The 27,052-nt window shown below is 44.9% G+C and overlaps 1 protein-coding gene across 5 annotated transcripts in view; it reads right to left on the minus strand.

Moving 5' to 3' along the window:
- Positions 1–27,052, minus strand: part of KSR2 (kinase suppressor of ras 2) — a 436,140-nt gene that overhangs the window by 242,814 nt on the left and 166,274 nt on the right. For all 5 annotated transcript variants that reach the window (XM_053205478.1, XM_053205476.1, XM_027043814.2 and 2 more), the window contains exon 4: positions 23,829–24,342. In XM_053205478.1, the coding sequence (XP_053061453.1) occupies positions 23,829–24,342 (514 nt within the window). The remainder of the gene's footprint in view (positions 1–23,828; positions 24,343–27,052) is intronic.

Below are 27,052 nucleotides of genomic sequence, written 5' to 3' on the forward strand. Positions count from 1 at the left end.
CACCAGGCTCATCCACTGGCAAGCCACCTATGGCTGTTTCTGCTTCACTGCTGCAGAGTTAGGTGGGTGTAAGACAGACTACAGGGCTGCAGAGCCTGCTGTATTTACTACCTGAGCCCTTCCAGGGACAGTTTTCTCACCTCGCCTGAGATGACAGCTCCTCTAGGAAACTGCCCCTGGCTCCCTCGAATGTTTTAGGGGGTCCTCATCGCGGCTTCCTCAGCCCTAGTGTTACTTCCTCTCCCCTAGACCTACCTTACTGAATTAGAAATTGATGCTTCCATTTAAAAAATAAAAAATGAAATAGAAAGAAAGAAAGAAAGAAAGAAAGAAAGAAAGAAAGAAAGAAAGAAAGAAAGAAATTGATGCTTCCATGCTAGCCACAGCAATCAGACAACAACAACAAGAAAAAAAACCCCAAGAGGCATCCAAATCAGCAAGGAAGAAATAAAGCTTTCACTATTTGCGGATAACATGATACTATATATAGGAAACCCAAAAGACGCCACCCCAAAACTGCTAGAACTGATAAGTGAATTCAGTAAAGTCACGGGATACAAAATCCACACACAGAATCTGTTGCGTTTCTATACACCAATGATGAAGCAGCAGAAAGAGAAATTAAGGAATCGGTCTTACAACTGCACCAAAAACAATTAGATGCCTAGGAATAAACCTAACCAACGAGGTAAAAGACCCGTACACTGCAAACTGTAAAACACTGATGGAAGAAACAGAAGACATCAAGAAGCAGAAAGGCATTCCACATTCACGAATTGGAACAACAAATACTGTTAAAATGTGTATACTACCCAAAGCAACTGATACATTTCATGCAATCCCTATCAAAGTATCACCAGCATTTTTCACAGAGCTAGAACAAACAATCCCCAAATGTGTTTGGAGCCACAGAAGACCCAGGATAGCCAAAGCAAATCTGAAAAAGAAAAACAAAGCCGGCAGCAACACAATCCCAGACTTCAAGTTGTATTAGAAAGCTGGCTGTAGTGATCAAACAGTATGGGACCGGCACAAAAACAGACACAGATCAATGGAACAGAATAGAAAACCCAGAAATGAACCTACAACTCTATGGGCAATTAATCTTTGACGAAGCAGGAAAGAATAACCAATGAGGAAAAGACCGTCTCTTCAACAAAGGGTGTTCAGAAAACTGGACAGCAACATGCAAAAGAATGACACTGGACCACTTTCTTACACTACACACAAAAATAAATCCCAAAAGGATTAAAGGCCTAAATGTGGCACTCAGGTAGTGATCTCACATTTCTTGGGTTCGAGCCCTGCGTTGGGCTCCACAGTGGCCGTATGGAGCCTGCTTGGGATTCCCTCTCTCTTCCTCTCTCTCTCTCTGCTCCTCCCCCATCCCCCATGCATTCTCTCTCTCTCTCTCTCTCTCTCTCTCAAAATTAATTAATTAATTAACTTAAAAAAAAAGGAGGGCACTTCTGATAAGCCCCAGGTGTTACATGGAAATGCCACATTATTGTATGCCTGAAACTAATATCATACTGCACGTTAACTAACTAGAATTTAAATAAAAACTTAAAAATAAATAATAAACAAATTGATGCTTCCAGTCTGTCTCTCCTCCAAATTCTGAGCTCTGCAAGAGGAAGGCTGGGTTTTTTGCCACTCTGCACCCCAGATCTCTCACACATCATAAACACTGAAAACAGAGTCTGCAGAATGAAAGAATGGACAAATGAGTGAGGGTTTTGATGCGGTGCGGGAGAGCCCAAGGACACCGCTAAAGACCGTATAACTGATGCACACCATTGATGCCTGATCAGGAAGCCTCACGGCAGCGGTATTTCTTTGGGATGAACTGAGAAAAGAGAAGTCCCGAGCATCCGCGTGTCCAAAGAACAAAAAAAGCCCCCGAGTATCTCCTGGGGAACTGTTCCCAGAGCACACAAAGGAAGAGAGAGGGAAGGTTCACTAACAGCTGGGGCCTGGACTATTATTCCAAGTCGGGACCCGAACTCTAAATCCTACCGTTGCTTCCACCACTGGTCCTCTTTCTCTGGCACAACACACACTACAAGCCTGCTGATAAATAGCTCTTTTTTGCTCAGTTGTCAGCTCCTGGAAAGCAGGGGTCATTTGCTCACCAGGGTCCCTGCAGGACTTTGCAACATGTGGGCAAAAATACATGACCAATGAATGAATGAATGAATGAATGAATGAATGAAATTCAATTATCAAAGCCTTCCATCTGGCATATAATGGTACAGAGTTACAGCTGGGGCCAGATTTCACTCTGGGGTGGATCCAGGCCTGGCCCCTGACCCAATAAGGAACACAGAAGAGCCTACGTAAGGGTGGTCATGACTGGTTCGTGGCTACCCTCCAACTGGCATGCTAAGGCCACACCCTTGGCTTTGAACAGCTTCTCTCTCATGGCCCTCAGGTTCTGGATGCATTTCTGCAGTCTCAGCCATCCCCGGCCTTGCTCCTAACCTCTGCCTTGGCTTTCAAAGGCCTCACATACTGCCCACCTCGGTGTGACTGCCCCACGTGATGCTGATATCATACCTCCGTCCAGGCCCCCATTATCTTAAATCAAAGTGCTGGGCAGATGCCCTCTGTGACTCAAGGTGCCATCCAGGAGCCAAAGCACAGTGGAGAAGTTGGCCCTGGAAGGAGTTTTTATGTCTCCCCATTTATCACACTAAAAGGTTCATTTCAAATTCCATCAACTAGGTCAAATATCAAGATAGAGAGCAGGGCCTTCTCTTTCCAGAAATGGCACCACTCTCTAGAGCGAGTGGATGTGGGGCATTTAATTCGGCAGCCAAATGACATTGCTTCCCAGAAGGCTGGTGCCTGCCAGTGCCGAGGAAAGCTGGAGAAGCAAAAACTCAACATGATTGCCACGAGGAGAGATAAAAAGAAACCATAAATTCTACCGGACGAATGAAGTCTCTTAGGAAACCCTGAACTGTCCTGCCCACGAGACGGGCGTTTATTCCTGGGCACCTCAAACCGAATCTAATCCTCATACTTTTCCTTTGATCAGGATAATAACAGTAACTATAATTATGCATTCAAGATACCAGCGCCATGCAAAACATATCGTTTCACTTGTGGTTAAGCAGCCTGTGGCTTGCATAAACAACAGGCCTGGAGGGTGATGCTTCTGGATGATTTGGGGATAAGTGCATCTATCACATAACCACAGTGCCATAAAACCACAGGGTGTCCTAAATCGTAGCTAAAAAATGATGTTTACCAGCTTAAGGAGGACGCTCTCTCTCCAGTTCTTTCTTACCTATCTTAGTTTCACATTCTAAGTCACATCTCCATCGAGAGAAGAACCATTTGCTCTAACCTCCAGAATGGAAGGGCCCTGGGAAAGGATGGAAATCAGATATTAGTCAAACATTGCACCTTCCCCTGACCAAGAGCAGCTCTCCCGGAATGTGTTAAGGATTCTGAAGTCATACCAGGGTCTGTGAAAAATGCCTGCCCGTGGAACTGGAGGGGCAACAGCCAGCCTTAGACTTACCAGACATGTGGCCACAGCTGAGCCAGGTCAAAATGGGTGCCAAAATGTCTCCCCATCTCCGTGCCCGGCCAACACCTCTAACACACCTGCACAAGGTCCTGTTAAAATGTCACTTCCTCACTTCTGCTCAGAGGACATAAACTCCCTCCATCGTTCAGACACGACAAGGGATCAAATCTGTAAACTCTATGTCTGCCTCTACCCCAGCACTTCTGACACTGACCAGGGGAATCTGCGTCTACACCCATCGCTGTATCCCTATTCTCACCCTAGTGCCTGGTCCACGGTCGGGGCCCAGAAAATGTTTCCTGGGTTCACATTCCATGTGAACAAATTCCATACGTCTTTGTCTCATCCCGAGAATTTTTAACACTGACAAGGGGTACAGATATATTTCCACAAAAGGGAGACTCCAACAAGCTTGCTCCAGAGTAGGAAGGTTTCTTCCCCCCTCCAAGAACCAGGCTCTGCAGCAGAGAGGGAAGCAGGGAAATTAACACAAAGTGGAAAACCACAGGGTAAAACTGCACACCTCCCCCACCCGTTATCCAAACCCTTCCATCTACAACTCTAGACACCGCCTCCTCCCTCTGTGAACTTGTGTGTTTCATCCACTTTAGAAAGTTAAACCTGACCCTTTGTGGTCGGAAGAGAACTTTGAGGTGGTGCTCCGCAAACTTCATTCGCTGTCTGAACTGCTTTCTGAAGCCATATCGAAGTACCACCGTTTTTTACTGGTTCGTTAAACTGACTTCTTATGGGGTGCCTGGGTGGCTCAGTTGGTTAAGCATCAAACTCTGGATTTCGACTCAGGTTGTGATCTCCCAGTTCATGAGTTTAAGCCCCACGTTGGGCTCCTCGCTGACAGAGTGGAGCCCTCTTGGGATTCGCTCTCCCTCTCTCTCTGCCCTTCCCCGCTTGCACTCTGTCTCTTGCTCAAAAACAAATAAACATTAAAAAAATAATAATAATAAACTAAAAATAAATTGACATTTATTTATTTATTGGCTTGCTTGCTTGCCAGCCTCATCTTAAGCAACAAACAGCTTCTAACGAATCCTGGATCTGATGTGCCAACCATACTTTTTTTGAACAGCCCTTAAATGTTGACATAATTTGAAAGGTTTCAAGTTGCCCCATGGGCCTCCTGAAGTCATCTCCCCCGCCTGAGCGGTTGGAGTCCCAGAGTATCTAAATCACTGCCCTAAAGTATTGTTCCACAAACACACAGATACAAGTTAGCAACCTGTTGTATCCGGACTACCAACACCAGAGATTCGAACCCAGGTCTCTCTTGGGCAGAAGTCAACACTATCCAGGAAGCAGTAAGGTGCAGCAGTTAAGGGATCTGGAGTCAGGGCTGAGTCTGATCTCTCGGCTCCCACTTACTGGCTGCAACACTAAGCAGTTTCTCTACCCTCTCTGAGACTCTGTTTCTTCGTGCATAATATGGGGATGATGACAATGCCCACCTCACATGGGGTGCTGTGGAATTAAACAAGAAAATGCCTGAGGCCTCACTGGCACTCAATACATCACTGATGCTGATATTGCTACTATCAACATCCATTCATTCAACAGATGCCCACCAAGTGTCTACTGAATCCTCACTAAGAACCTTGTGCTGAGAAAAGACCAGCAGGGCTCTCCCAGAGCTAAGAGTGGCGGCAAAGGCAATCTAGGGAATGAGCCAGATGGGAAACAACTGTACAGGGCGACTGGAGACCAGATGAGGTGAGCCATGGGGGAGGCCACCTTCGGGGACCTGGGAGCTGACACAATCCCCCAAACCTGCCCAGGACACAGGATCAGGGAGGGAGAGAGGCACATGGTTAGACGGGCATATTTTAGATATGCCTTTTTTTTTAATGTTTATTTATTTTTGAGACACAGAGAGAGACAGAGCATGAGCAGGGGAGGGGCAGAGAGAGAGGGAGACACAGAACTCGAAGCAGGCTCCAGGCTCCGTGCTGTCAGCACAGAGCCTGACCTGGGGCTCGAACTCAATGAACCACGAGATCATGACCTGAGCCGAAGTCTGACACTCAACCAACTGAGCCACCCGGGCGCTCCTGACTATTTTTAATAGAACCTGGCACATTCCAGACAGATGCTAATAATGAAACTGGTAAGGGTAAGAAAGGCAACATTAGCTCCTTGCAAACTGTCTCCCAGCAAGCTTGGCCTCCTCAGTAACTGTGCCTGGGGGCCCTCTGGGGCAGCCCCTCTCGGAGCACCTCCAGTCTGGTCATCCGTCTAGGATAAAGAGAAAGGAGTGAGGAGAGAAGCACATCGCTTCCCCCTCTGGCTCTGAATACTTCCCCCCTCTGTCTCTGGTGGTCGAGAACAAGGGGCAACAGGTGCAGTACCAGCCTTCTTAGACATTTCATTTGATGGACTCCAGAAAAACCCACTGCCACCAAGATGCCTGCCCCCTCCCCAGTCTTAGTGCCTGAGCCTTCCTTTGATTCGTTCAAAAAAAAATTTTTTTTAACGTTTATTATTGGGAGACAGAGAGAGACAGAGCATGAGCATGGGAGGGGCAGAGACAGGGGGAGACACAGAATCGGAAGCAGGCTCCAGGCTCTGAGCTGTCACCACAGAGCCCAATGTGGGCTCGAACCCACGACCCGCGAGATCATGACCTGAGCCGAAGTAGGACACTCAACCGAGCCACCCAGGAGCCGCCCCTTTGATTCTTGAAAGCACTGCCATCTTAAAGCAATCCTCCCTCCCCTAAAATACAATTTTAATGTATTAAATACATTGGCCCAGCCATTCCACTTTGAAGGATGCCTCTTAGAGAAACACTTGCACCTGGGCACAAGGAAACACGCACTGCAGCTCCGGTGACAATGGTAAAGCCGTGGGAGCAACTGAGATATCCATCAACGGGGGACTCAGCAAACCACAGGGGACTCAGTTGTGTGTTCATACAATGGGATATTACACAGCAGATGAAAGCGAATGACTAAGAAGCTACATGTGTATCAACATGGATGGATTTCAGACAAATCTCATCATTGTTGTTTCAGGGTAGGGGGCAGAAATGGCAGAGCAAAAAGAACAAGATGTTCCTACGCGTTCATTCTGAGCAATGGTTGGGACCCAAAGGTCCATGCCATTAGTCACTGCACTTTTCTACGTACTTGGTAATTTCTCAGAAAATTACACCTCTCGGGGGACAAGCCCTGGAGACTGTATCATTGTGAGGTAAGGGTCTGGGTACCAGAAAAAAACAGTACTGCGTGTTTTCATGACACCCAGCTGTGCTCTGGCGGAGCCTGCCCGTCCATGGCTCCTAGAAAAAGATCAGGAGGTCTGAGGGTCTGTCAAGGGCTAGCACATCATCGTAAGAGTAATGATATTAATAAGAGCCAACACTTACTTTGCACCAAGCACAGCGCCAAGCTCTTTACAAACAGTATCTTATACATGAGAAAAAAAAATAAAGAACATCCACCTTCGGGTAGAAATTCCGTACCTTCTTGTGCCAGAAAATAAAGCAATGCTCAAAGAAAGAGAAGAACATGTCTTAAAGGATGCAGGAACCAGCTCAAAGGGGCTTCCACTGGCCACACTGAAGATAAGTAACTGAGCGTCAAAATAGATAATAATAACAAAGGACTATAACCTATGGAATCAAATAAGAATCCGTGAGACCACACTGATACAAACAAGGAAGGAAAAAGGGGAAGTTTTATCCTTCCGGTATAAAGCTGACCAGCAAATGTGGAAGAAATGACAGAATTAGATAATGACCATTTGGAAACCATCATAGTAATAATTAATTCAGGCAAGAATCATCAGTGGATGTTAAAATCAGTGGTGAAACCTTGAAGAGTAAACAAAATATTTACATGGTTTCCAAGTATCGCCCCACAAGATATGTATTAACTTCAATGGGTACAAGGGTAACCGTCCAGGGCAGAAATCGCACAGAGGGCGACTTCACCAAATGATCATAATTAGCACCACCAGTAATGGGTCAAATCAACAAGCGTTTCCTGCTCTGATGCACTGAGGATGCCACTACATCGCTGCTAAAATTGTATAAGCTGAATATAATCATAAAGAAACACCAGACAAACCCAAATTGAGACACGGTCTATAAAATGGAGCACATCCCACGGACATTTCCACAGCAAGAGAAACTAAGGGGTGGTGATATTTGGATTCACTGCATGGTCTCCATTTTTCTTTTGCATGACTGGGACACTGAAATCGGAATAAAGGCACACAACTGGGAAGTGGTAAAGTCCGGATGCAAACCCAGGCCATCTGGCTCCAGAGCCCATGCCCTTACCCGCCCCCCCCAATCCTCCAGTGTCCCCAGGGACTTTGGGGGAGAACGAACTCCAACTCCAGTACTTAATTAGTCTGAATGAGCTTGGACAACGCATGTTCTCTTTTAAAGCCTATTTCCTCACCTGCAAAATGGGAGTCAATAAAATAAACCATGTAAAAAATGCTGGTATGCCAGAAGTGTTCAATAAGTGATGGCCGTCATGCATATTATTATAGTGATTATTCCATCAATAAACCTTTTCATTTAGTGGAAATGCGCTGTGTATCGAGCTTAATGCAAGTATATTAATAATGACCTGTTTTCGCTTGGGTCCCCCCAAAATCAGACCCCAAGAAGAATTTTGGGGGTGCAAACGGTGTATTTGGAAGGTGATCCCAGGAAGCATGATAAAGTCGAGACGTGAGGCAGGGAAGGAAGGAAAGCCCATAAAGGACGTGACGTGGAGGGTGGGGTGGGGGTGCAGGCTGTACCATCACGGGCAACTGGGGCTCGGTCCCTCTGGACACCCTCCAAGAGAGCGTGTAGAACACAAGACTGAGGCAGGGGCCAGATAAGTAAAACTTCTTAACTTAACAGGATCAAATCTCACCAGAAGAGCATCTTCCTTGTAAATAACCAGGTACTTCCGACAAAACGCCAGGTTACCCAGCTCACAGCACACATGACCACAATAATTTCCGATACACTAAGCACACGGCTAAGCTGATTTTTCATGACGGAACTTGAGAGCTGCGACGTCAGTGGGAATGTGGCCATGAATGATGCCTCGCTGGTGCTTTCATAAGCCTCGGGGGCAAGGGCACCTGGGTGACTCGGTTGGTTGAGTGCCCAACTCTTGATTTTAGCTCAGGTCATGATCTCACGGTTCGTGGGTTCGAGACCCACACTGGGCTCTGTGCTGACAGTGCGGAACCTGCTTAGGATCCTCTCTCTCCCTCTCTGGGAGAGGGGGCCCTGTGTCAATGCTGATTAGGAAGACGGGGCTGCGGATGTCACTTTCTTATGCAAAGTAATAGCGACACTTTAAAAAATTGATAAGCATAGATTTTACTAGAGATATTTATAAATTATATAATATACATATATATTTATAATCTATATTATATAATTTAATATATAATTTATTGATATATTAATTAATGTATTATAAGTTAATAATATAAATTGTATATAATTATATAATATATAAATATAAATAAATACATATATATATATATCTATATCATATGGTAGTATATAAATTGTAAAAGATCTTGTTAAAGACCTCCCTGATTCAAAACGAGAAGAAATTCAGTGTGAATTGGTGACAAGTACACCCTACAAGACTTTTAAAGAGAAGCTACGGAAAAGAGCGAACGTAACCTCTTTGTCTTCTGTAAATGGACATTTGACCTTGAGCTGATTCTCTAGCTCTGATCCTCTGAACATCCCTAAAAGGGAAATGTCAACTGTTTTAAGACACCACACTGCTCGCGGTAGAATCGCCTCTTGTTGGCAGATTGCATGTGCCCTGGGAGCTCTCACCATGAACTTGAAATACCTAAGGAGGGCTCCACAGCCTCAGGGACTCCGAGCTGCATGACTGTTACGACTGGGCACATCTCCTGCAGGACCCCTGGAAGCCACATAGATGGAGCTGTTACAAGAGCTACTGCCCCCTAAGTCGGGATGGCTCCCATACCTCCTTAAACGTAGGTCTCATCACCTTGCCCTTGAGGGGGAGGCATGGAAGAGTAGCCCCTGAGGACCCACAGAAGAGACACCTGATGCTACCCTGCACCTTCCCAGGTCAATCTCGTGACTTATATTAATCTCGTTTGTCTGAATGCTTAATTAGACCTAAAAGGACCCTTTGCAGGAGCATGGCAGAACCTTCCTTTTTTTTTTTTAAGTTTTATTTATTCTTAGAGACAGAGAGACAGAGCATGAGTGGGGGAAGGGCAGAGTGAGAGAGGGACACAGAATCTGAAGCAGGCTCCATGCTCTGAGCTGTCAGCACAGAGCCCAACGCGGAGCTCGAACCCACAAGCTGTAAGATCATGACCTGAGCCAAAGTCAGACGCCCAACCGACCGAGCCACCCAGGTGCCCCCAGAACCTTCCTTTTAAAGGAATATACTATTATGTACAAATAATCACTCCACTCTTGCCCTTACGATGGGGGCGCCTGGATGGCTCACTCAGTTAAGCATCTGACTCTTGATTTTGGCTCAGGTCATGATCTCATGGCTTGTGGGACCAAGCCCCACATCTGACTCTTCACTGACAGCGGGGAGCCTGCTTAGGATTCTCTCTCTCTGCCCCTCCCTCTCTCTCTCTCTCTCTCTCTCTCTCTCTCTCTCTCTTTCTCCTCTCTCTCAATAAATAAATAAAGTTAAAAAAAACCTGAAAAATAAATAATTAGCACAATGATCTATAGATGCGTGTCAGGGAGTTTGAGTGCTTGCATGTAATTAGTTTTCTAAGATAAACAAAAAGATCCCTCCTGAAATCCTATGCACATAATTAACTTGTTGAGCAAAGCCTGCTCTTACTGGCTATAAATGATCCAGCCCAGGCCACACACAGAATCTGAATTTGCGACAACCAGGAGCGTGAGGATGAAGGTCAGTCTCATCCAGCCTGGTTCCTTTGCTCACTGGCCAGCTGAGGGTTTTCAGAAGGGCAGCGGTGGAATGTGTCACCCATAAACAGTACAGAGGCCTCAGAGCAGAGACCTGCACAATGGCACCTCCCAGATGTGCCTGGGGGAAAACAGAATTTCTCAAAGGGATCAAGCATGAGAAAGTCATAAATGGAATATTCATATTCATGCAGGGCTGACAAAGATAAGTCACACGGTTTTGCATAGAGTGTGGTTCGGATTATGAAGAAAGTAAACTAAATATATTATATATGCAATACAAATATATGTGTTTATGCAAGGATTCCTATCAAAGTATTAACAGTTGGAGCCTCTCTCTATGGCAAGGGAAAGGGGGACTTTGGCCTTGTATGGCTTACACTTCGATTGCTTGTATTTTCAAAATAAAGATGTATCTGGGAGTCACTTCTGTCGTTAAAACAAAATTGTCATTGAAAATTACCTTTAAAGGGGTGCCTAGGTGGCTCAGTTGGCTAAGTGTCTGACTTATGGTTCAGGTCATGGTTCGTGAATTCGAGCCCCGCGTCTGACAGCTCAGAGCCTGGAGGCGGCTTCACATCCTGTGTCTCCCTCTCTCTTTCTGCCCTACCCCCACCCTGCTCACACGCTTGCTCTCTCTCTCTCTCTCTCTCTCAAAAAAATAAACATTTCAAAAATTTTTTTCAAAGAAAGAAAATTACCTTTAAAAAAGATCTGCCAAAAAGGGAAGGGGTTCACAACAGAATTCCTATGGAACACGGAGCTTCTCTCATGCATTTAAAATGTGATCAGTTTTCAGGAATCCAATTGATCCTTTCAGATGCTCTGACAAGAGAAAGCAAGCCTTTGTATCATGGGCAAACGGAGGAATGTGAAGACATACAACTCATTCCACACATAAGAACTGTTACGTTTTTCCTTCTTCCAACACCAATGCCATGCCACCTCTGGGCTGAAGGTCAGATGACCAGAAGAATCCCTGAGATTGCACGGATTTAATTTTCCAAACGGCTGATAAGGAATCGATGCCAGCTGACCCATGTAAGTGTGGCCACAAAACCAGAGAGAGAAAAGACTGATAAGAATACGGGGGACCCTTGATAACTCCCAATGTATAAGCCTAACTGTGTCTACAGGATTACATCCATAGAGCCATGTCAGTCTTTTTCGATCTTTTTGACATTATGAACCTTCAAGGAAACATTTTGGATTTTTGTTCTAACTGTCATCCCTAACTCCAATGAAAATTGTAATACCACAGATATACAATATATCTGTTTACATAAGTGGCTCTTTGGAGGGCCACAATCTATTGTAATATCAAGGGTTTTATTTTGTCTTCCTCCACCAAGAAACAATTTTTGCTCCCTTGGGGACGATTGAGCCCTGTTGATAAAACACACTCTGTGTGTGTATGTGTGTATACATTCTATAAACACATATACACATATATAGAAAACAAAGGGCCAGCATGTACTTTCCACTTTCTTCATCACACGTCCTGTGTTGTCTCAATTTCCACAATAATCAAGTACTGATTTTAGCAGGGGAGGAAAAAACAGAGTAGTTCTTTGTCCCTGCATGTACATACGTGTGTACATGCGTGAGTTTTAGTAATGCCACATAAGTAAAACCACACACTTAAATGCAAAAAAAAAAAAAAAAAGGAAAAGAAGAAAGCAAACAGGACTTTGAGAATGAATACTAAGTAAGAAAAATGGTTTTGATTAAAGCCAATCACAGCAATTCTGATATTTTCCAACATACCAAGGCTCCCAATAGAGGTGAGAGATGTGTTATGGATAATATTTTCTTTCCCTGAGGCGCCTGGGTGCCTCAGTCGGTTGAGTGTCCGACTTCGGCTCAGGTGATGATCTCACAGTCCATGAGTTCAAGCCCCGCATCGGGCTCTGTGCTGACAGCTCAGAGCCTGGAACCTGCTTCGGATTTTGTGTCTCCCTCTCTCTCTGCCCCTCCCCCATTCATGCTCTCTCTCTGTCTCAAAAATAAACAAATACTTAAAAAATATATTTTCTTTTCTTGCTATGCTTTTTTCTAAAAATGCCCATGGTATACTACTGGGGGCAGGATTCAAACCCAAACAGACCATCTGATACTCACCACCAGGGGTGTGCCAAGGATAAAGTGTCTAAAACCCAGCCTTCCTCCAAACTGAAACCTGCCAGGGTGCTGGGGCTTGAAAACTTAACAAGAATCAACAGCCTTGAAAGACTCAGATCTGTTAAGAAAGACCTGTCACTTCTGAAGCTCTTCTTTACCCATTAAGGAGAAATAAAGGTAGACTTAGGATGGCCAAGTTGGTAACAAAAAACCATGCCCAGCAGGAGGTACAGGGTTGAAGGAGAGAAGAAACCAGATATGAGACAGACAATGGAAACCAGAATGAGCCCAGTAATTCAGGATGAAGGGCTGGCTTCTCAAACCTTCTCACCTAATCACTGATGGGGTTTATTCTAGAATCAAAGCTGCCCAGAGTAGAAAGAGCTCCCAGAGTACGTATAATATTCATATATACATACATGTGTGTTTCACAAAACAACACTAATAATTAGGCTCACCATATGCAATACGTCCTGATACCTAAGGCTACCCTATTTCAGTACTTCAATGCTGGTCACAGCCCATTAAAATAGTGCCACCATCCACAAATGGGTCATGACCACAGATTAAATAGCACACACATATTCCAAACCCTTTGGTTCACAGATGAGAAAACTAAGACTCAGGTTAAATCCAAAGTCACAAGGCTACTCCCTTGCAGAACCAGGAGGAGCTGAGACCAAAGCAAATTTTGGCTGTTAAGTCTACTTAGGGGAACTCAACTCAACTAATTAGAGTCTCTCTAAAATCTCTTCCTAAATCTCACTGATTAGATTTAATCTCTTCCCCTATTCCCTCTCCCTACATAGTCCAAGGTACCATGTCTCTGGCTTGGATTTTTTTTTTTAAACTCCCAAAGGCCAAGTGCCCTAATATCCCTGTAGATTTCATAGTAGGGTCCCGGGCCAAGTGGTCACCCTGCACCTTCACACCATGAATCTCAGAATCTCCTGAGGTGAGCCACCAGCAACAAGTGTTGAGCTTGCTAAACTGGATAAAAGAACCCTGATGAACAAGGCTAAACTTGGCCTGAATCCTGATAGACAATTTCCAAAACAACTAACGGTGGATGAGTCGGTTTGGAAGGTCTCGAAAAAGTTGGTGATTCAACTCTATCCAAAGTAAATCCCTCAGGAGTCTGGGGAAACGCTCACATTTAAAGTGTGGTACTGGCGTAAAAATAGACACAAAGGCCAATGGAACAGAATCAAAAGTCCAGAAATAAACCCAAGTATATGTGGTCAACTAATATTTGACAAAGGAGCCAAGAACACTCAATGAGGAAGGATAATCTCTTCAATAAATGGCCCTGGGGAAATGGAATATTCACACGCAGTAGAATGAAACTGGATCCCTATTTTACACCGCTCACAAAAAATTAACTTGAAATCGATTAAAGACTTAAATGGAAGACCTGAAACTATAAATCCTAGAAGAAAACATAGGGAAAGAGCCCTTGGTTGACTTCTTTAGATATGATACCGAAAGTACAAACAACAAAAGCAAAAATCAACAAATGGAATTATATCAAACTAAAAAGCTTCTGCACAGCAAAAGAAACAATTAAAAAAATGAAAAAGTAACCTAAAAAATGGGAGAAAATATTTGCAAATCTGGTAAGGCATTAACATCCAAATTATGTAAGAAACTCTTTTTTTTTTTTAATTTTTTTTTATGTTTATTTATTTTTGAGACAGAGAGAGACAGAGCATGAACGGGGGAGGGTCAGAGAGAGAGGGAGACACAGAATCCGAACCAGGCTCCAGGCTCTGAGCACAGGCTCTGAGCCTCAGCACAGAGCCCGACGCGGGACTCGAACCCACAGACCGTGAGATCATGACCTGAGCCGAAGTCGGACACTCAATCGACTGAGCCCCCCAGGCGCCCCTGTAAGAAACTCTTAAAACTCATCCTGGACTCTTATTTGTTGGGAGTTTTTTGATAACTGATTCGATTTCTTTGCTGGTTATGGGTGTGTTCAAATTTTCTATTTCTTCCTGTTTGAGTTTTCGAAGTGTGTGGGTGCTTAGGAATTTGCCCATTTCTTCCAGGTTGTCCAGTTTGTTGGCATATAATTTTTCATAGTATTCCCTGATAATTGTATTTCTGAGGGATCGGTTGTAATAATTCCATTTTCATTCATAATTTTATCTATTTGGGTCCTCTCCCTTTTCTTTTTGAGAAGCCTGGCTAAAGGTTTATCAATTTTGTTTATTTTTTTCAAAAAAACAACTCTTGGTATAACTGATCTGCTCTACTGTTTTTTTAGACTCTATATTGTTTATTTCTGCTCTGATCTTTATTATTTCTCTTCTTCTGCTGGGTTTGGAATGTCTTTGCTATAGATGCTGGAGAGGATGTGGACAAACGGGAACCCTCTTGCACTGTTGGTGGGAATGCAAACTGGTGCAGCCACTCTGCAAAACAGTGTGGAGGTTCCTCAAAAAATTAAAAATAGATCTACCCTATGACCCAGGAATAGCACTGCTAGGAATTTACCCAAGGGACACAGGAGTGCTGATGCACAGGGGCATTTATACCCCAATGTTTATAGCAGCACTTTCAACAATAGCCAAATTATGGAAAGAGCCCAAATGTCCATCAACCGATGAATGGATAAAGAAGTTGTGGTTTATATATACAATGGAATACTACTTGGCAATGAGAAAGAATGAAATATGGCCTATTGTAGCAACGTGGATGGAACTTGAGAGTGTTATGCTAAGTGAGATAAGTTATACAGAGAAAGACAGATACCATATGTTTTCACTTTTTATTTTTTTAATTTACATCCAAATTAGTTAGCATATAGTGCAACAATGATTTCAGGAGTAGATTCCTTAGTGCCCCTTACCCATTTAGCCCATCCCCCCTCCCACAACCCCTCCAGCAACACTCAGTTTGTTCTCCATATTTATGAGTCTCTTCTGTTTTGTCCCCCTCCCTGTTTTTATATTATTTTTGTTTCCCTTCCCTTATGTTCATCTGTTTTGTCTCTTAAAGTCCTCAAAGGAGTGAAGTCATATGATTTTTGTCTTTCTCTAATTTCACTTAGCATAATACCCTCCAGTTCCATCCACATAGTTGCAAATGGAAAGATTTCATTCTTTTTGATTGCCGAGTAATACTCCATTGTGTATATATACCACATCTTCTTTATCCATTCATCCATCGATGGACATTTGGGCTCTTTCCATACTTTGGCTATTGTTGATAGTGCTGCTATAAACATGTGGGTGCATGTGTCCCTTTAAAACAGCACACCTGTATCCTGTGGGATAAATGCCTAGTAGTGCAGTTGCTGGGTTGTAGGGTAGTTCTATTTTTAGTTTTTTGAGGAACCTCCATACTGTTTTCCAGACTGGCTGTACCAGCTTGCATTCCCACCAACAATGCAAAAGAGATCCTCTTTCTCCACATCCTTGCCAACATCTGTTGTTGTCTGAGTTGTTAATGTTAGCCATTCTGACAGGTGTAAGGTGGTATCTCATTGTGGTTTTGGTTTGTATTTCCCAGATGATGAGTGATGTTGAGCACTTTTTCATGTGTCGGTTGGCCATCTGGATGTCTTCTTTGGAGAAGTGTCTATTCATGTCTTTTACCCATTTCTTCACTGGATTATTTGGTTTTTGGTTGTTGAGTTTGCTAAGTTCTTTATAGATTTTGGACACTAACCCTTTATCTAATATATCATTTGCAAATATCTCCTCCCATTCTGTCAGTTGCCTTTTAGTTTTGCTGATTGTTTCCTTCACTGTGCAGAAGCTTTTTATTTTGATGAGGTCCCAGGAGTTCATTTCTGCTTTTGTTTCCCTTGCCTCTGGAGACGTGTTGAGTAAGAAGTTGCTGCAGCCAAGATCAAAGAGGTTTTTGCATGCTTTGTTCTCTAGGATTTTGATGGCTTCATGTCTTACATTTAGGTCTTTCACCCATTTTGAGTTTATTTTTGTGTATGGTGCAAGAAAGTGGTCCAGGTTCATTCTTCTGCATGTCGCTGTCCAGTTTTCCCAGCACTACTTGCTGAAGAGACTGTCTTGATTCCATTGGATATTCTTTCCTGCTTTGTCAAAGATTAGTTGGCCATATGTTTGTGGGTCCATTTCTGGATTCTCTGTTCTGTTCCATTGATCTGAGTGTCTGTTCTTGTGCCAGTACCATACTGTCTTGATGATTACAACTTTGTAGTATAGGTTGAAGTCTGGGATTGTGATGCCTCCTGCTTTGGTTTTCACTATTCGGGGTCTTTTCTGGTTCCATACAATTTTTAGGATTATTTGTTCTAGATCTGTGAAGAATGCTGGTGTTATCTTGATAGGGATTGCATTGAATATGTAGACTGCTTTGGGTAGTATCGACATGTTAACAATATTTGTTCTTCCTATCCAGGGGCATGGAATCTTTTTCCATTTTTTTGTGTCTCCTTCAATTTCTTTCATAAGCTTTCTATAGTCTTCAGTGTATAGATTTTTCACCTCTTTGGTTAGATTTATTCCTAGGTATTTTATGGTTTTTGGTGCAACTGTAAATGGGATCGATTCCTTGATTTCTCTGTCTCTTCATTGTTGGTGTATAGGAATGCAACCAATTTCTGTGTATTGATTTTATATCCTGCAACTTTGTTGAATTCATGAATCAATTCTAGAAGTTTTTTGGTGGAATCTTTTGGGTTTTCCATATAGAGTATCATGTCATCTGCAAAGAGTGAAAGTTTGACCTCTCCTGGCCAATTTGGATGCCTTTTATTTCTTTGTGTTGTCTAATTGCAGAGGCTAAGACTTCCAATACTATGTTGAATAACAGTGGTGAGAGTGGACCTCCCTGTCTTGTTCCTGACCATAGGGGGAAAGCTCTCAGTTTTTCCCCATTGAGGATGATATTAGCGTTTGGTCATTCATACATGGCTTTTATGATCTCGAGGTATGCTCCTTCTATCCCTACTTTCTTAAGGGTTTTTATCAAGAAAGGATGCTGTATTTTGTCAAATGCTTTCTCTGCATCTATTGAGAGTATCATATGGTTCTTGTCCTTTCTTTTATTGATGTGATAAATCACGTTGTTTTGCAGATATTGAACCAGCCCTGCATCCCAGGTATAAATCCCACTTGCTCCTGGTGAATAATTTTTTTAATGTATTGTTGGATCCAGTTGGCTAATACCTTGTTGAGGATTTTTGCATCCATGTTCATCAGGGAAACTGGTCTATAGTTCTCCTTTCTAGTGGGGTCTCTGTCTGGTTTTGGAATCAAGGTAATGCTGGCTTCACAGAAAGAGTTTGGAAGTTTTCATTCCATTTCTATTTTTTGGAACACCTTAAAGAGAATAGGTGTTAACTCTTCCTTAAATGTTTGGTAGAATTCCCCTGGAAAGCCACGTGGCCCTGGACTATTGTTTTTTGGCAGATTTTTGATTACTAATTCGATTTCCTTACTGGTTATGGGTCTGTTCAATTTTTTTATTTCTTCCTGTCCCAGTTTTGGTAGTGTATATGTTTCTAGGAATTTGTCCATTTCTTCCAGATTGCCCATTTCATTGGCATATAATTGCTCATGATATTCTCTTATTATTGTTTTTATTTCTGCTGTGTTGGTTGTGATCTTTCCTCTTTCATTCTTGATTTTATTTGTTTGGGTCCTTTCCTTTTTCTTTTTGATCAAACTGGCTAGTGGTTTTTCATCATATGTTTTCAGTCTTACGTGGATCCTGAGAAACTTAACAGAAGACCATGGGGGAAGGGAAGGGGGAAAAAAGTTACAGAGAGGAAAGGAGGCAAACCATAAGAGACTCTTAAAAACTGAGAATAAACTTAGGGTTGATGGGGGGTAGGAGGGAGGGGAAAGTGGGTGATGGGCATTGAGGAGGGCATCTGTTGGGATGAGCACTGGGTATGGGTGTTGAATGGAAACCAATTTCACAATAAGTTTCATATTTAAAAAATAAATAAAAATAAATAAAAGAAGAAACTCTTACAACTCAATAGCAAAAAATCATCATCATCATCATCATCATCACCTGATTTTTAAATGGGCAGAGAACCTGAATAGACATTTTTTTTCCAAAGAAGATATACAAATGGCCACCAGGTTAATGAAAAGTGCTCAACAATGTCAGTAATCATCAGCGAAATGCAGATCAAAACTGCAATGAGACATCCCCTCACACCCATTAGAATGGCTATTATCAAAAAAGACAAGAGATGGTAAGTTCTGGTAGGGATACGGAGAAAAGGGAACCCTCATGCACTGCTGGTTGGAATGTAAGTTGTTGCAACCACTATGGAAAACAGTATGGAGATTCCTCAAAATAATTAAAATGGAATTACCAGTATGATCCAGTAATTCTACTTCTAGGTGTGTATCCAAAGGAAATGAAATTCCCATCTTGAAAAGATACCTGCACCCCCATGTTTGTAGCAGCATTATTCACAGGAGCCAAGACACGGATGCAACCTCAGTGCCTATCAATAGATGAATGGATAAAGAAAATGATACCCACATGTGTGTGTGCACAATGGAATATTATTAAGCCCTGAAGAAGGAAGGAAATCCTGCCATTACAACATGGATGGACCTTGAGGGGGCATTATGCTGAGTGAAATAAGTCAGAGAAAGACAAATACTGCATGATACCACTTACATGTAGAATCTAAAACCATCAAACATAGAAACAGAGTTGAATGTGGCTGCCAGAAGTTAGGGGTGACGGAAATGGGGAAACACTGGCCAAAGGATAAAAACTTCTCATTGGAAGGTAAGTAAGTTCTGGGGACCTAGTGCACAGCCTAGTGACTGTAGTTAGCAACACCGTAGTATATACTTGAAAGTTGTTGAGAGAACAAATCTTAAATGTTCTCATCACAAAAAAAAAATTATGTGAGGTGAGGTGATGGATGTGTTAACAAAACCTAATTGTGGTATCATTTCACAATACCTATGTGTGTTAGATCATCACCTTGCACACCTTAAATGTACATAATGTTATATGTCAACTAAAGCTCAAGACAGCTGGAGAAAACCCCCAAAGGTCAGCCTCTCTCACTTCACCTGTTCAACGTAGAGCAAAGATCATGTGTCGGAACACATGATCAACGTAGAGCAAAGATCACGTGTCCAAAGAGCACAGGGAGAGGGGAGGAAGATGCACAGTTGGGAGAAACCACAGCTTCAGACTACGAGTGACCGTCATATATGATCGTGCCTTCCACCAAAATCACTTAAAGACCTTCCAGTGCCTTATCAAGGGAGAAGAATCACTGTCTACAGCATGGCTTCTGACAGGGCAAACTATAGCCTGTGATGCCAAACCCAGCCAGGCGGCTATTTTGACAAAGTTTTATTGAAACATCACCATGTCCATGTATTTACCTATTGCCTATGGCTGCTTTTGCCACCATACCACATGGCCCGCACGGCCTGAAATATTCACTATCTGGCCCCTTACAGAAAAAGTGTGCCAACCTCTAGCTTTCCTGCCTAATTTTAATTTTTTAATGTTTATTTATATTTTAGAGAGAGACAGACAGAGCGTGAGTGGGAGAGGGGCAGAGAGAGAGGGAGACACAGAATCCGAAGCAGGCTCCCGGCTCTGAGCTGTCAGCACACAGCCCAATGAGGGGCTCAAACCCACGAGCTGTAAGATCATGACCTCAGCTGAAGTCAGACGGTTGACCGGCTGAACCACCCAGGCACCTCCCCCCGACTTTTTTTTAACTTTGTTTAATGTTTATTTACATTGAGAGAAAGAGACAGAGCATGCTTCCTGCCTAATTTTTTGTCGTTGTTACTGTAAAATATATATAACATAAAATTTACCATTTTGGCCATTTCTAAGGCTACAGTTTCAGCGGCATTAGGTACACTCACATTTTGTGTGACCATCATCACCATCCATCTCCAGAACCTTTCCATTTCCGAAACTGCAACTCTGTACCCAGTAAACACAAACTCCCAGTAAACACAAACTCCCAGTAAACACGAACTCCCTGTTCCCCTCCCCCCAGCCCCCGGCACCCACCTTTCTACTTTTCCTTTTGTGACTGGCTTCTCCTACTTAGCATACCGTGTTTGAGATGCATCCACATCGAAGCATGTGTCAGAATTTCATTCCTTTTGACGGCTGAATAATATTCCACCGGGTAGAGAGGCCACATTTTGTTTCTCCACTCATCCGCCCATGGGCACCTAGGCTGCTGCCACCTTGGGGCTGTTGTGAATAGTGCTGCCTCCTGCCTAACTCGAGTCGCCTCCTTCATCACATGCCTCGGTCCCGTGGCCACAGACGCCTTCTGTCACCTTCTGTCAATTCCTCAAATGTATCGTGCCCCCTCCCGCCTCTCGGTTAGAATACCCTCCACCTCTACCCCTTCACCATCTTAGCTGCGTCTTAGCCTTCAGTCTAAATTATCACTTCTGGGAACTCGCCCTGACCAGACCCTCCCTAGTCCTCTCCCCCTCCACCTCCCTGCCAGTTCAAACTCGATCAGCTCTATCTGGTCATGAGCTCTGATGGTGTCCTACCCTGCACCTTTATAGCCCGTAACACTGTGCATAAGCACTGGATACAATTTCATAATACTTCTGTGCGGTTATTTGATTAATGTCAGACTTCAAGAGGCCAAGGCTATGTTTTTTTTTTTGCTTCCCATTATACCCCCACCGACTAGCCCAGAGCCTAGAACAAACCACATTTCATTAATTCTAAGAGACACGTATTTTTACATTTATAGCAGGATACAACTGATAACCAATGTCTTACATCCACCTGCATACGGTGATGAGCACTCACAAAACACTGGCTCAATCGGTGAAGACGCTCAGAGGCAGGTGCCGCTCTGAACCCCCAAAGGGGTGGCTGAGGGCAACAGAAGTGGTCAGGTGGGAGTCCAAGAGAGTCCTGGGACCATGTCAAAAAAGTAACACTTCACAGCCATGTGGGTTCTCTATTGCTTAAGACAGGAGGAAGGGAGAGGGTCTGAGATTGGGACAGGCCCCCTGAGTCCTTCTGCATACCTGCCCAGGCTGGAGAGCCAGCCCTGGATAAATGCCTGAGTCAAAGGCAAACGGGCACAGCTAGGGAGTGGGGGTCAGGAAATCCCTGAGAGCCCTTGCAATGTCACAAGAAGCCAAAGTGAAGGTCAGATTCAGTCAGGGCCTCTGCACTTTGCTTCCTACAGAAGTCCGGGCCAGCCCTGCTTGACTTTGGCTCCTCCCAGGACACTCTATAGTGTCTGTGGCTGGTCTCAGCCCTCACATGGGCCTCCACATACTAGGAATGCGAGGAAACTCTCCCCACTGCCCCCCCACATCCTAGCTGCAGGGATCCCGGAGCAGGGATGCGGGGCTCTTACATACACCAGGTGCCAGATTCAGACTCCTTATGGTATCTCCCGGCAAGATCACAAACTATCATTTTATCTTCTATGCCTTCATGGCGATTTTGTCCAGTGTAAATTTTTAAAACATGCTACCCACTTTCGTAAGCCTGCTTAGCATGTTTTCCCATTTTTAAGACACTGAGAACCGGGGCGCCTGGGTGGCTCAGTCGGTTGAGCGTCTGACTTCGGCTCAGGTCATGATCTCACGGTTTGTGGGTTCGAGTCCCGCGTCAGGCTCTGTGCTGACAGCTCGGAGCCTGGAGCCTGCTTCCAATTCTGTGTCTCCCTCTCTCTCTGCACCTAACCTACTCGCATTCTGTCTCTTTGTCAAAAATAAATAAACATTAAAAATATTAAAAAAAAAAAAAAAAAAAAAGACACTGAGAACCTCCAAAGACTGCAAGGCACCTGGCCACAGTCAGCCTCTGAGGGGCCCTGCAGAGAGCTTCCCATCCCCTCCTAGCAGCCAGTATGTAGCTATAGACACCATGTCACCCTGCCAGCAGCAAGATCCTCCCCAAACCAGAGCCGGGTGCACACGGTACCCACTTTCATGATTTTCTCCCCTGGTTGCCTGTAGGCTGACCCTAAGCTTCTGTACCAGGACCTCTGCTCCGATAGTCTGGTTCTACTCTCTGACCCACCCCGACCTGGACGTGCCTTTTCATTATAAGCACCGAGCGCGTCCCGTACACATGCTGCCCAGCACGGCAGCCACTTGCCCTAAGGGGCCATTGCACACTTAGAATGCAGGGAGTCTGGACTGAGAGGAGCTGTGGGTGCAAAACACACACTGGATGTCGAAGACTTTGCATGGAAAAGAGAATGCAAAACATTTCCGTGTTATCATCTTACAGTGATTCTATGTTGACGTGGTAATATTTTGATATATTGAGTTAAATGACACCTATTATAAAAACATCACTTGCTTTGGGGGCGCCTGGGTGGCTCCGTCGGTTGAGCGTCCGACTTCGGCTCAGATCGTGATCTCGCAGTCTGTGAGGTCGAGCCCCGTGTCGGGCTCTGTGCTGACAGCTCAGAGCCTGGAGCCTGTTTCAGATTCTGTGTCTCCCTCTCTCTCTGACCCTCCCCCGTTCATGCTGTCTCTTCCTGTCTCAAAAATAAATATTTAAAAAAAAATTTTTTTTAAAAAACATCACTTGTTTCTTTTTACTCTTTTTAATGCAATACTAGAAAATGGAAGGGTAGGTGTGCAGCTCACAGCCTATTTCTAGGAGCATCATTGGGATAGACTCCGCAGGGGCCGGCCAGCTTTCCCTGTCAAGGGCCAGATGGCAGTTTCCGCTTTGCAGACCACACTCAACTCAGCCTTGCAGCACAAACCAGCCACAGACCACACACACCGGAACGGTCCTGGCTGTGTTGCCATCAATGCAGATTTGGCCCCCAGGCTGTAGTTTGCTGACCCCAACTGAGGAGGACCCATACTGTAAAAAGGGTCATTTCTGGGGCACCGGGGCGGCTCAGTCGGTTAAGCCCCAGACTCTTGATTTCAGTCCAGGTCATGATCTCAGGGTCATGAAATGGAGCCCTGAATCCGGCTCTGCACCAAGCGTGGAGCCTAAGACTCTCCCCCCCCCCCCACCCCTCCTCTGCCTGCACCACCACGTAGCTCTCTCTCAAAAACAAAATAAAACCTTAAATGAAAATAAAAAGTTTTTAAAGGGTCACTTCTGGGAAATGCTATTCATCTTCTCACGGGCCCTCCATGAAAAGCCACCTTTCATTCAAGTGAAGAAGAGAAACACAAGCGCATTCGAGGCTCCCCTAACCTGGCACGGTCCTGGGGCCATGAAGCAGCCCCAGAAGCCCCGGGGCTCAGCAGCCCCAGGGCACCCACCAAACACACTTACTTGGGCGTGTGGGCCTCGTCTACACGGTGACCCAGCTGGAATTCGTGGGACTTGCTCCGATGCAGGGCGGTGAAACCTGGAATCAAGTGGATCAGTTTCCGGGAGGAGGGCGGCGGGGTCCCCGGGGGCTTCAGCTTGTTCTTCCTCCTCATGGGTGGTGTGCCGGGAGGGGTCACGGTGGTGACGATATTAGGGGTGCGCGGCGGGGTGCGGACTGCGTGCCGCTGCCGGGGCGACGGGGGCAGGGAACGGTGGCCTGACTCCAGCGGCGGTGGCGGGCACAGGCCCGGGTAGGGGTCCACGGTAAGCCTGTCCACATGGGTGTACACGGGGGCCCCGGGCGAGGGGCTGGCGTGACAGTAGTGCTGGACGCACTTGGTCTGGACCCTGGGGCTCTGGGAGAGGTGGGTGCGGATCCACGGCGTGGGCTCCGGGGGGCACACGGGGTTGTTCTCCTTCCCCGTCTCCGTGGTGGGCCACTGGATGGTCCAGTCTTGTTTGGAAAGGTTGCCTCCTGAGTTGGAATAAAGGAGCAGAGAGACAACAGATAAGCCTTGACAAAGCCTGGCAAGTTACAGCACGTGCACGTTCCGGCGTATGCACGTTCCAGCGTATGCACGTTCCAGTGAACGTACCTTACGGCGTATGCACGTTACAAAGAACGTACTTTACACATGCACGTTACCGTGAACATATCATACGGCGTATTCACGTTACAGCGTATGCACGTTACAGCGAATGCACTTTACACCATGTGCGCGTCACGCTCTATCCATACTGTGCGTGCATGCTACGCCTTATAGACCTTACAGCCTATGCACATTACATCGTATATACACTGCGCTGTGTATGAACACCACACCGTGTTCATACTATACTGCACACACCATTTACATAAATCCATCCCCCTTTGGCTCCTCCAGAGAATGAAATCCCTTTGCTGACTCTCTCACTATAACCCCCACTCAACAGCCTTGCCCACCTGCTCTCCTGTAGTTGTGGAGCCCACAAGTCAAATATCCAGAAAAGCAAAGGAGTGAATTCCCGCTTTTGAATTTCCAAGGATCTTAATTCCAGCAGTTTCAGGTTGATAGGATTTTCGAGGATAACCTTTCCCTTACGTAGCAATTTTAACAGCTAGCCCCTATATGAGATACAGGAATTCTGCAGAAGTCAAATTTGCCCTGACCTCTTTCTCAGACACTGCACCAACTTCTCCCAGATCTGCTGTGGCTGTGTGCTCGGTCAAACCCTCATCCAACACTTTCTTTCTTCCTTCCTTCCTTCCTTCCTTCCTTCCTTCCTTCCTTCCTTTCTTATGTTTATTTTTGAGAGACAGACACAGAGCACAAGCAGAGGAGGGGCAGAGAGGGACGGAGACCCAGAATCTGAAGCACACTCCAGGCTCTGTGCTGACAGCAGAGAGCCTGATGTAGGGCTCGAACCCACAAACCATGAGATCATGACCTGAGCCAAAGTCGGACGTTTAACCACTGAGCCACCCAGGTGTCCCATCATCCAACGCTTTGTGAATGCACCAGGCACTATGCTCCAGAAAGGCATAGCAGACCACACCCAGTCCAGGCTCTCTGGTACCCTAGGTTTAATATTCCACTTAAGGAGAGACACAATAGACCAGAAAACACAGTCATGAGAGGATTTCAGAGGGTGATGAGTGCCGGGAGCGGGGACAACCAGAATGGATGTGATAAGAGAATTAGTAATGGCGAATGGTTACCAAGCTGTGGTTCCTGCCCACTGCAGAACACGACTCAGCCACAAAACGGAATGAACTACTGAGCATGCAGCAACCTGGGTGACTTTCCAGACAACTGCGCTGAGCAGAGAAAGCCAATCCCAGAAGATCCCATTCATATTGCATTTTTGAAATGACCACATTTTAGAAATGGAGGATAGACTGGTGGTTGCCAGGGTTTAGGGCTGGAGGACACAGGCAGGAGGGACACACACAAGGGACCCTTAGAGCATTGGAACTGTCCAGTATCTTCACCGTGGTGAAGGACACGTGATCCCACACAGGTGATAAAGTTGCATAGAACTAAATACACACACACACACACACACACACACACACACACACACACGAGTACACATAAAACTGGGGAGACCCGGACAAGATCAGGAGGTTGCATCAATGTCAATAACCTGGCTGTGACACGGCACTACAATTTTACCAAAAGTTACCAATTGGGAGAAATTGAGCAAACTCGACAAGGGATCTGTTGCGGGCTGAATGTTTGTGTCCCTCCAAAACCCTGACATTGACATCCTAACCCCCTACAGTGATGGCCTTTGGAGGTGGGGCCTTTGGGAGGTAACTGGGTTAAGAGAGGTGGTGAAGGTGGAACCCTTATAAGGACATGGAGAGACAGGAAGTCCGAGGAAGGAAGGGCTGTGTGAGACCACAAAAGTGGCTGTCTATCAGCCAGGAAGAAGACCCTCCACAAGAAAACATCTGCCAGCACCTCGATCTTGGACGTCCAGCCTCTAGAACGGTAAGAAATAATGTCTGTTGGTTAAGCCACCCAGTCTGTGGTATTTGTTTTAGCATCAGGATCACTCTGTGTTATTTTTTACAACTGCATGGCAATCTACAATTAGCTCAATACAAATTTCAACTGAAAAAAACTAACAGTAAAAGGGTTGGGGGTGGGGCTTGCTTTAGGTAGAGCATTCAGTTCCCTGAGGAAGCCGCATTTAAGCTGGCATCGAGGACAAGAAGGGGATCACCAACAGCCAAGGAAAAGAGCATACAGGTAGGAAGGAGCTTTTTGTTTTTAAGTCCTACAGCCGTTTATTAGGGAAAGAATGGAGGCGTTAAAAAAAATCCCCACTGTCTGAATGCAGCTTGGGATTTTCAGCCCTGGTATAAGTTAAACCAAAAAATAAAAATAGGGGCGCCTGGGTGGCGCAGTCGGTTAAGCATCCGACTTCAGCCAGGTCACGATCTCGCGGTCCGTGGGTTCGAGCCCCGCATCGGGCTCTGGGCTGATGGCTCCGATTCTGTGTCTCCCTCTCTCTCTGCTCCTCCCCCATTCATGCTCTGTCTCTCTCTGTCCCAAAAATAAATAAACGTTGAAAAAAAAATTTTTTTAAATAAATAAATAAAAATAAAAATTCCAATTGTGCATTAACATTTTCTCACTCCTCCGCCATACTGAAAGGGTAAATATCAATGTGGTCTATATGCACAGACTCCATGC

Source organism: Acinonyx jubatus, chromosome D3 (assembly GCF_027475565.1).
Source record: "Acinonyx jubatus isolate Ajub_Pintada_27869175 chromosome D3, VMU_Ajub_asm_v1.0, whole genome shotgun sequence".
Lineage (NCBI taxonomy): Eukaryota > Metazoa > Chordata > Mammalia > Carnivora > Felidae > Acinonyx > Acinonyx jubatus.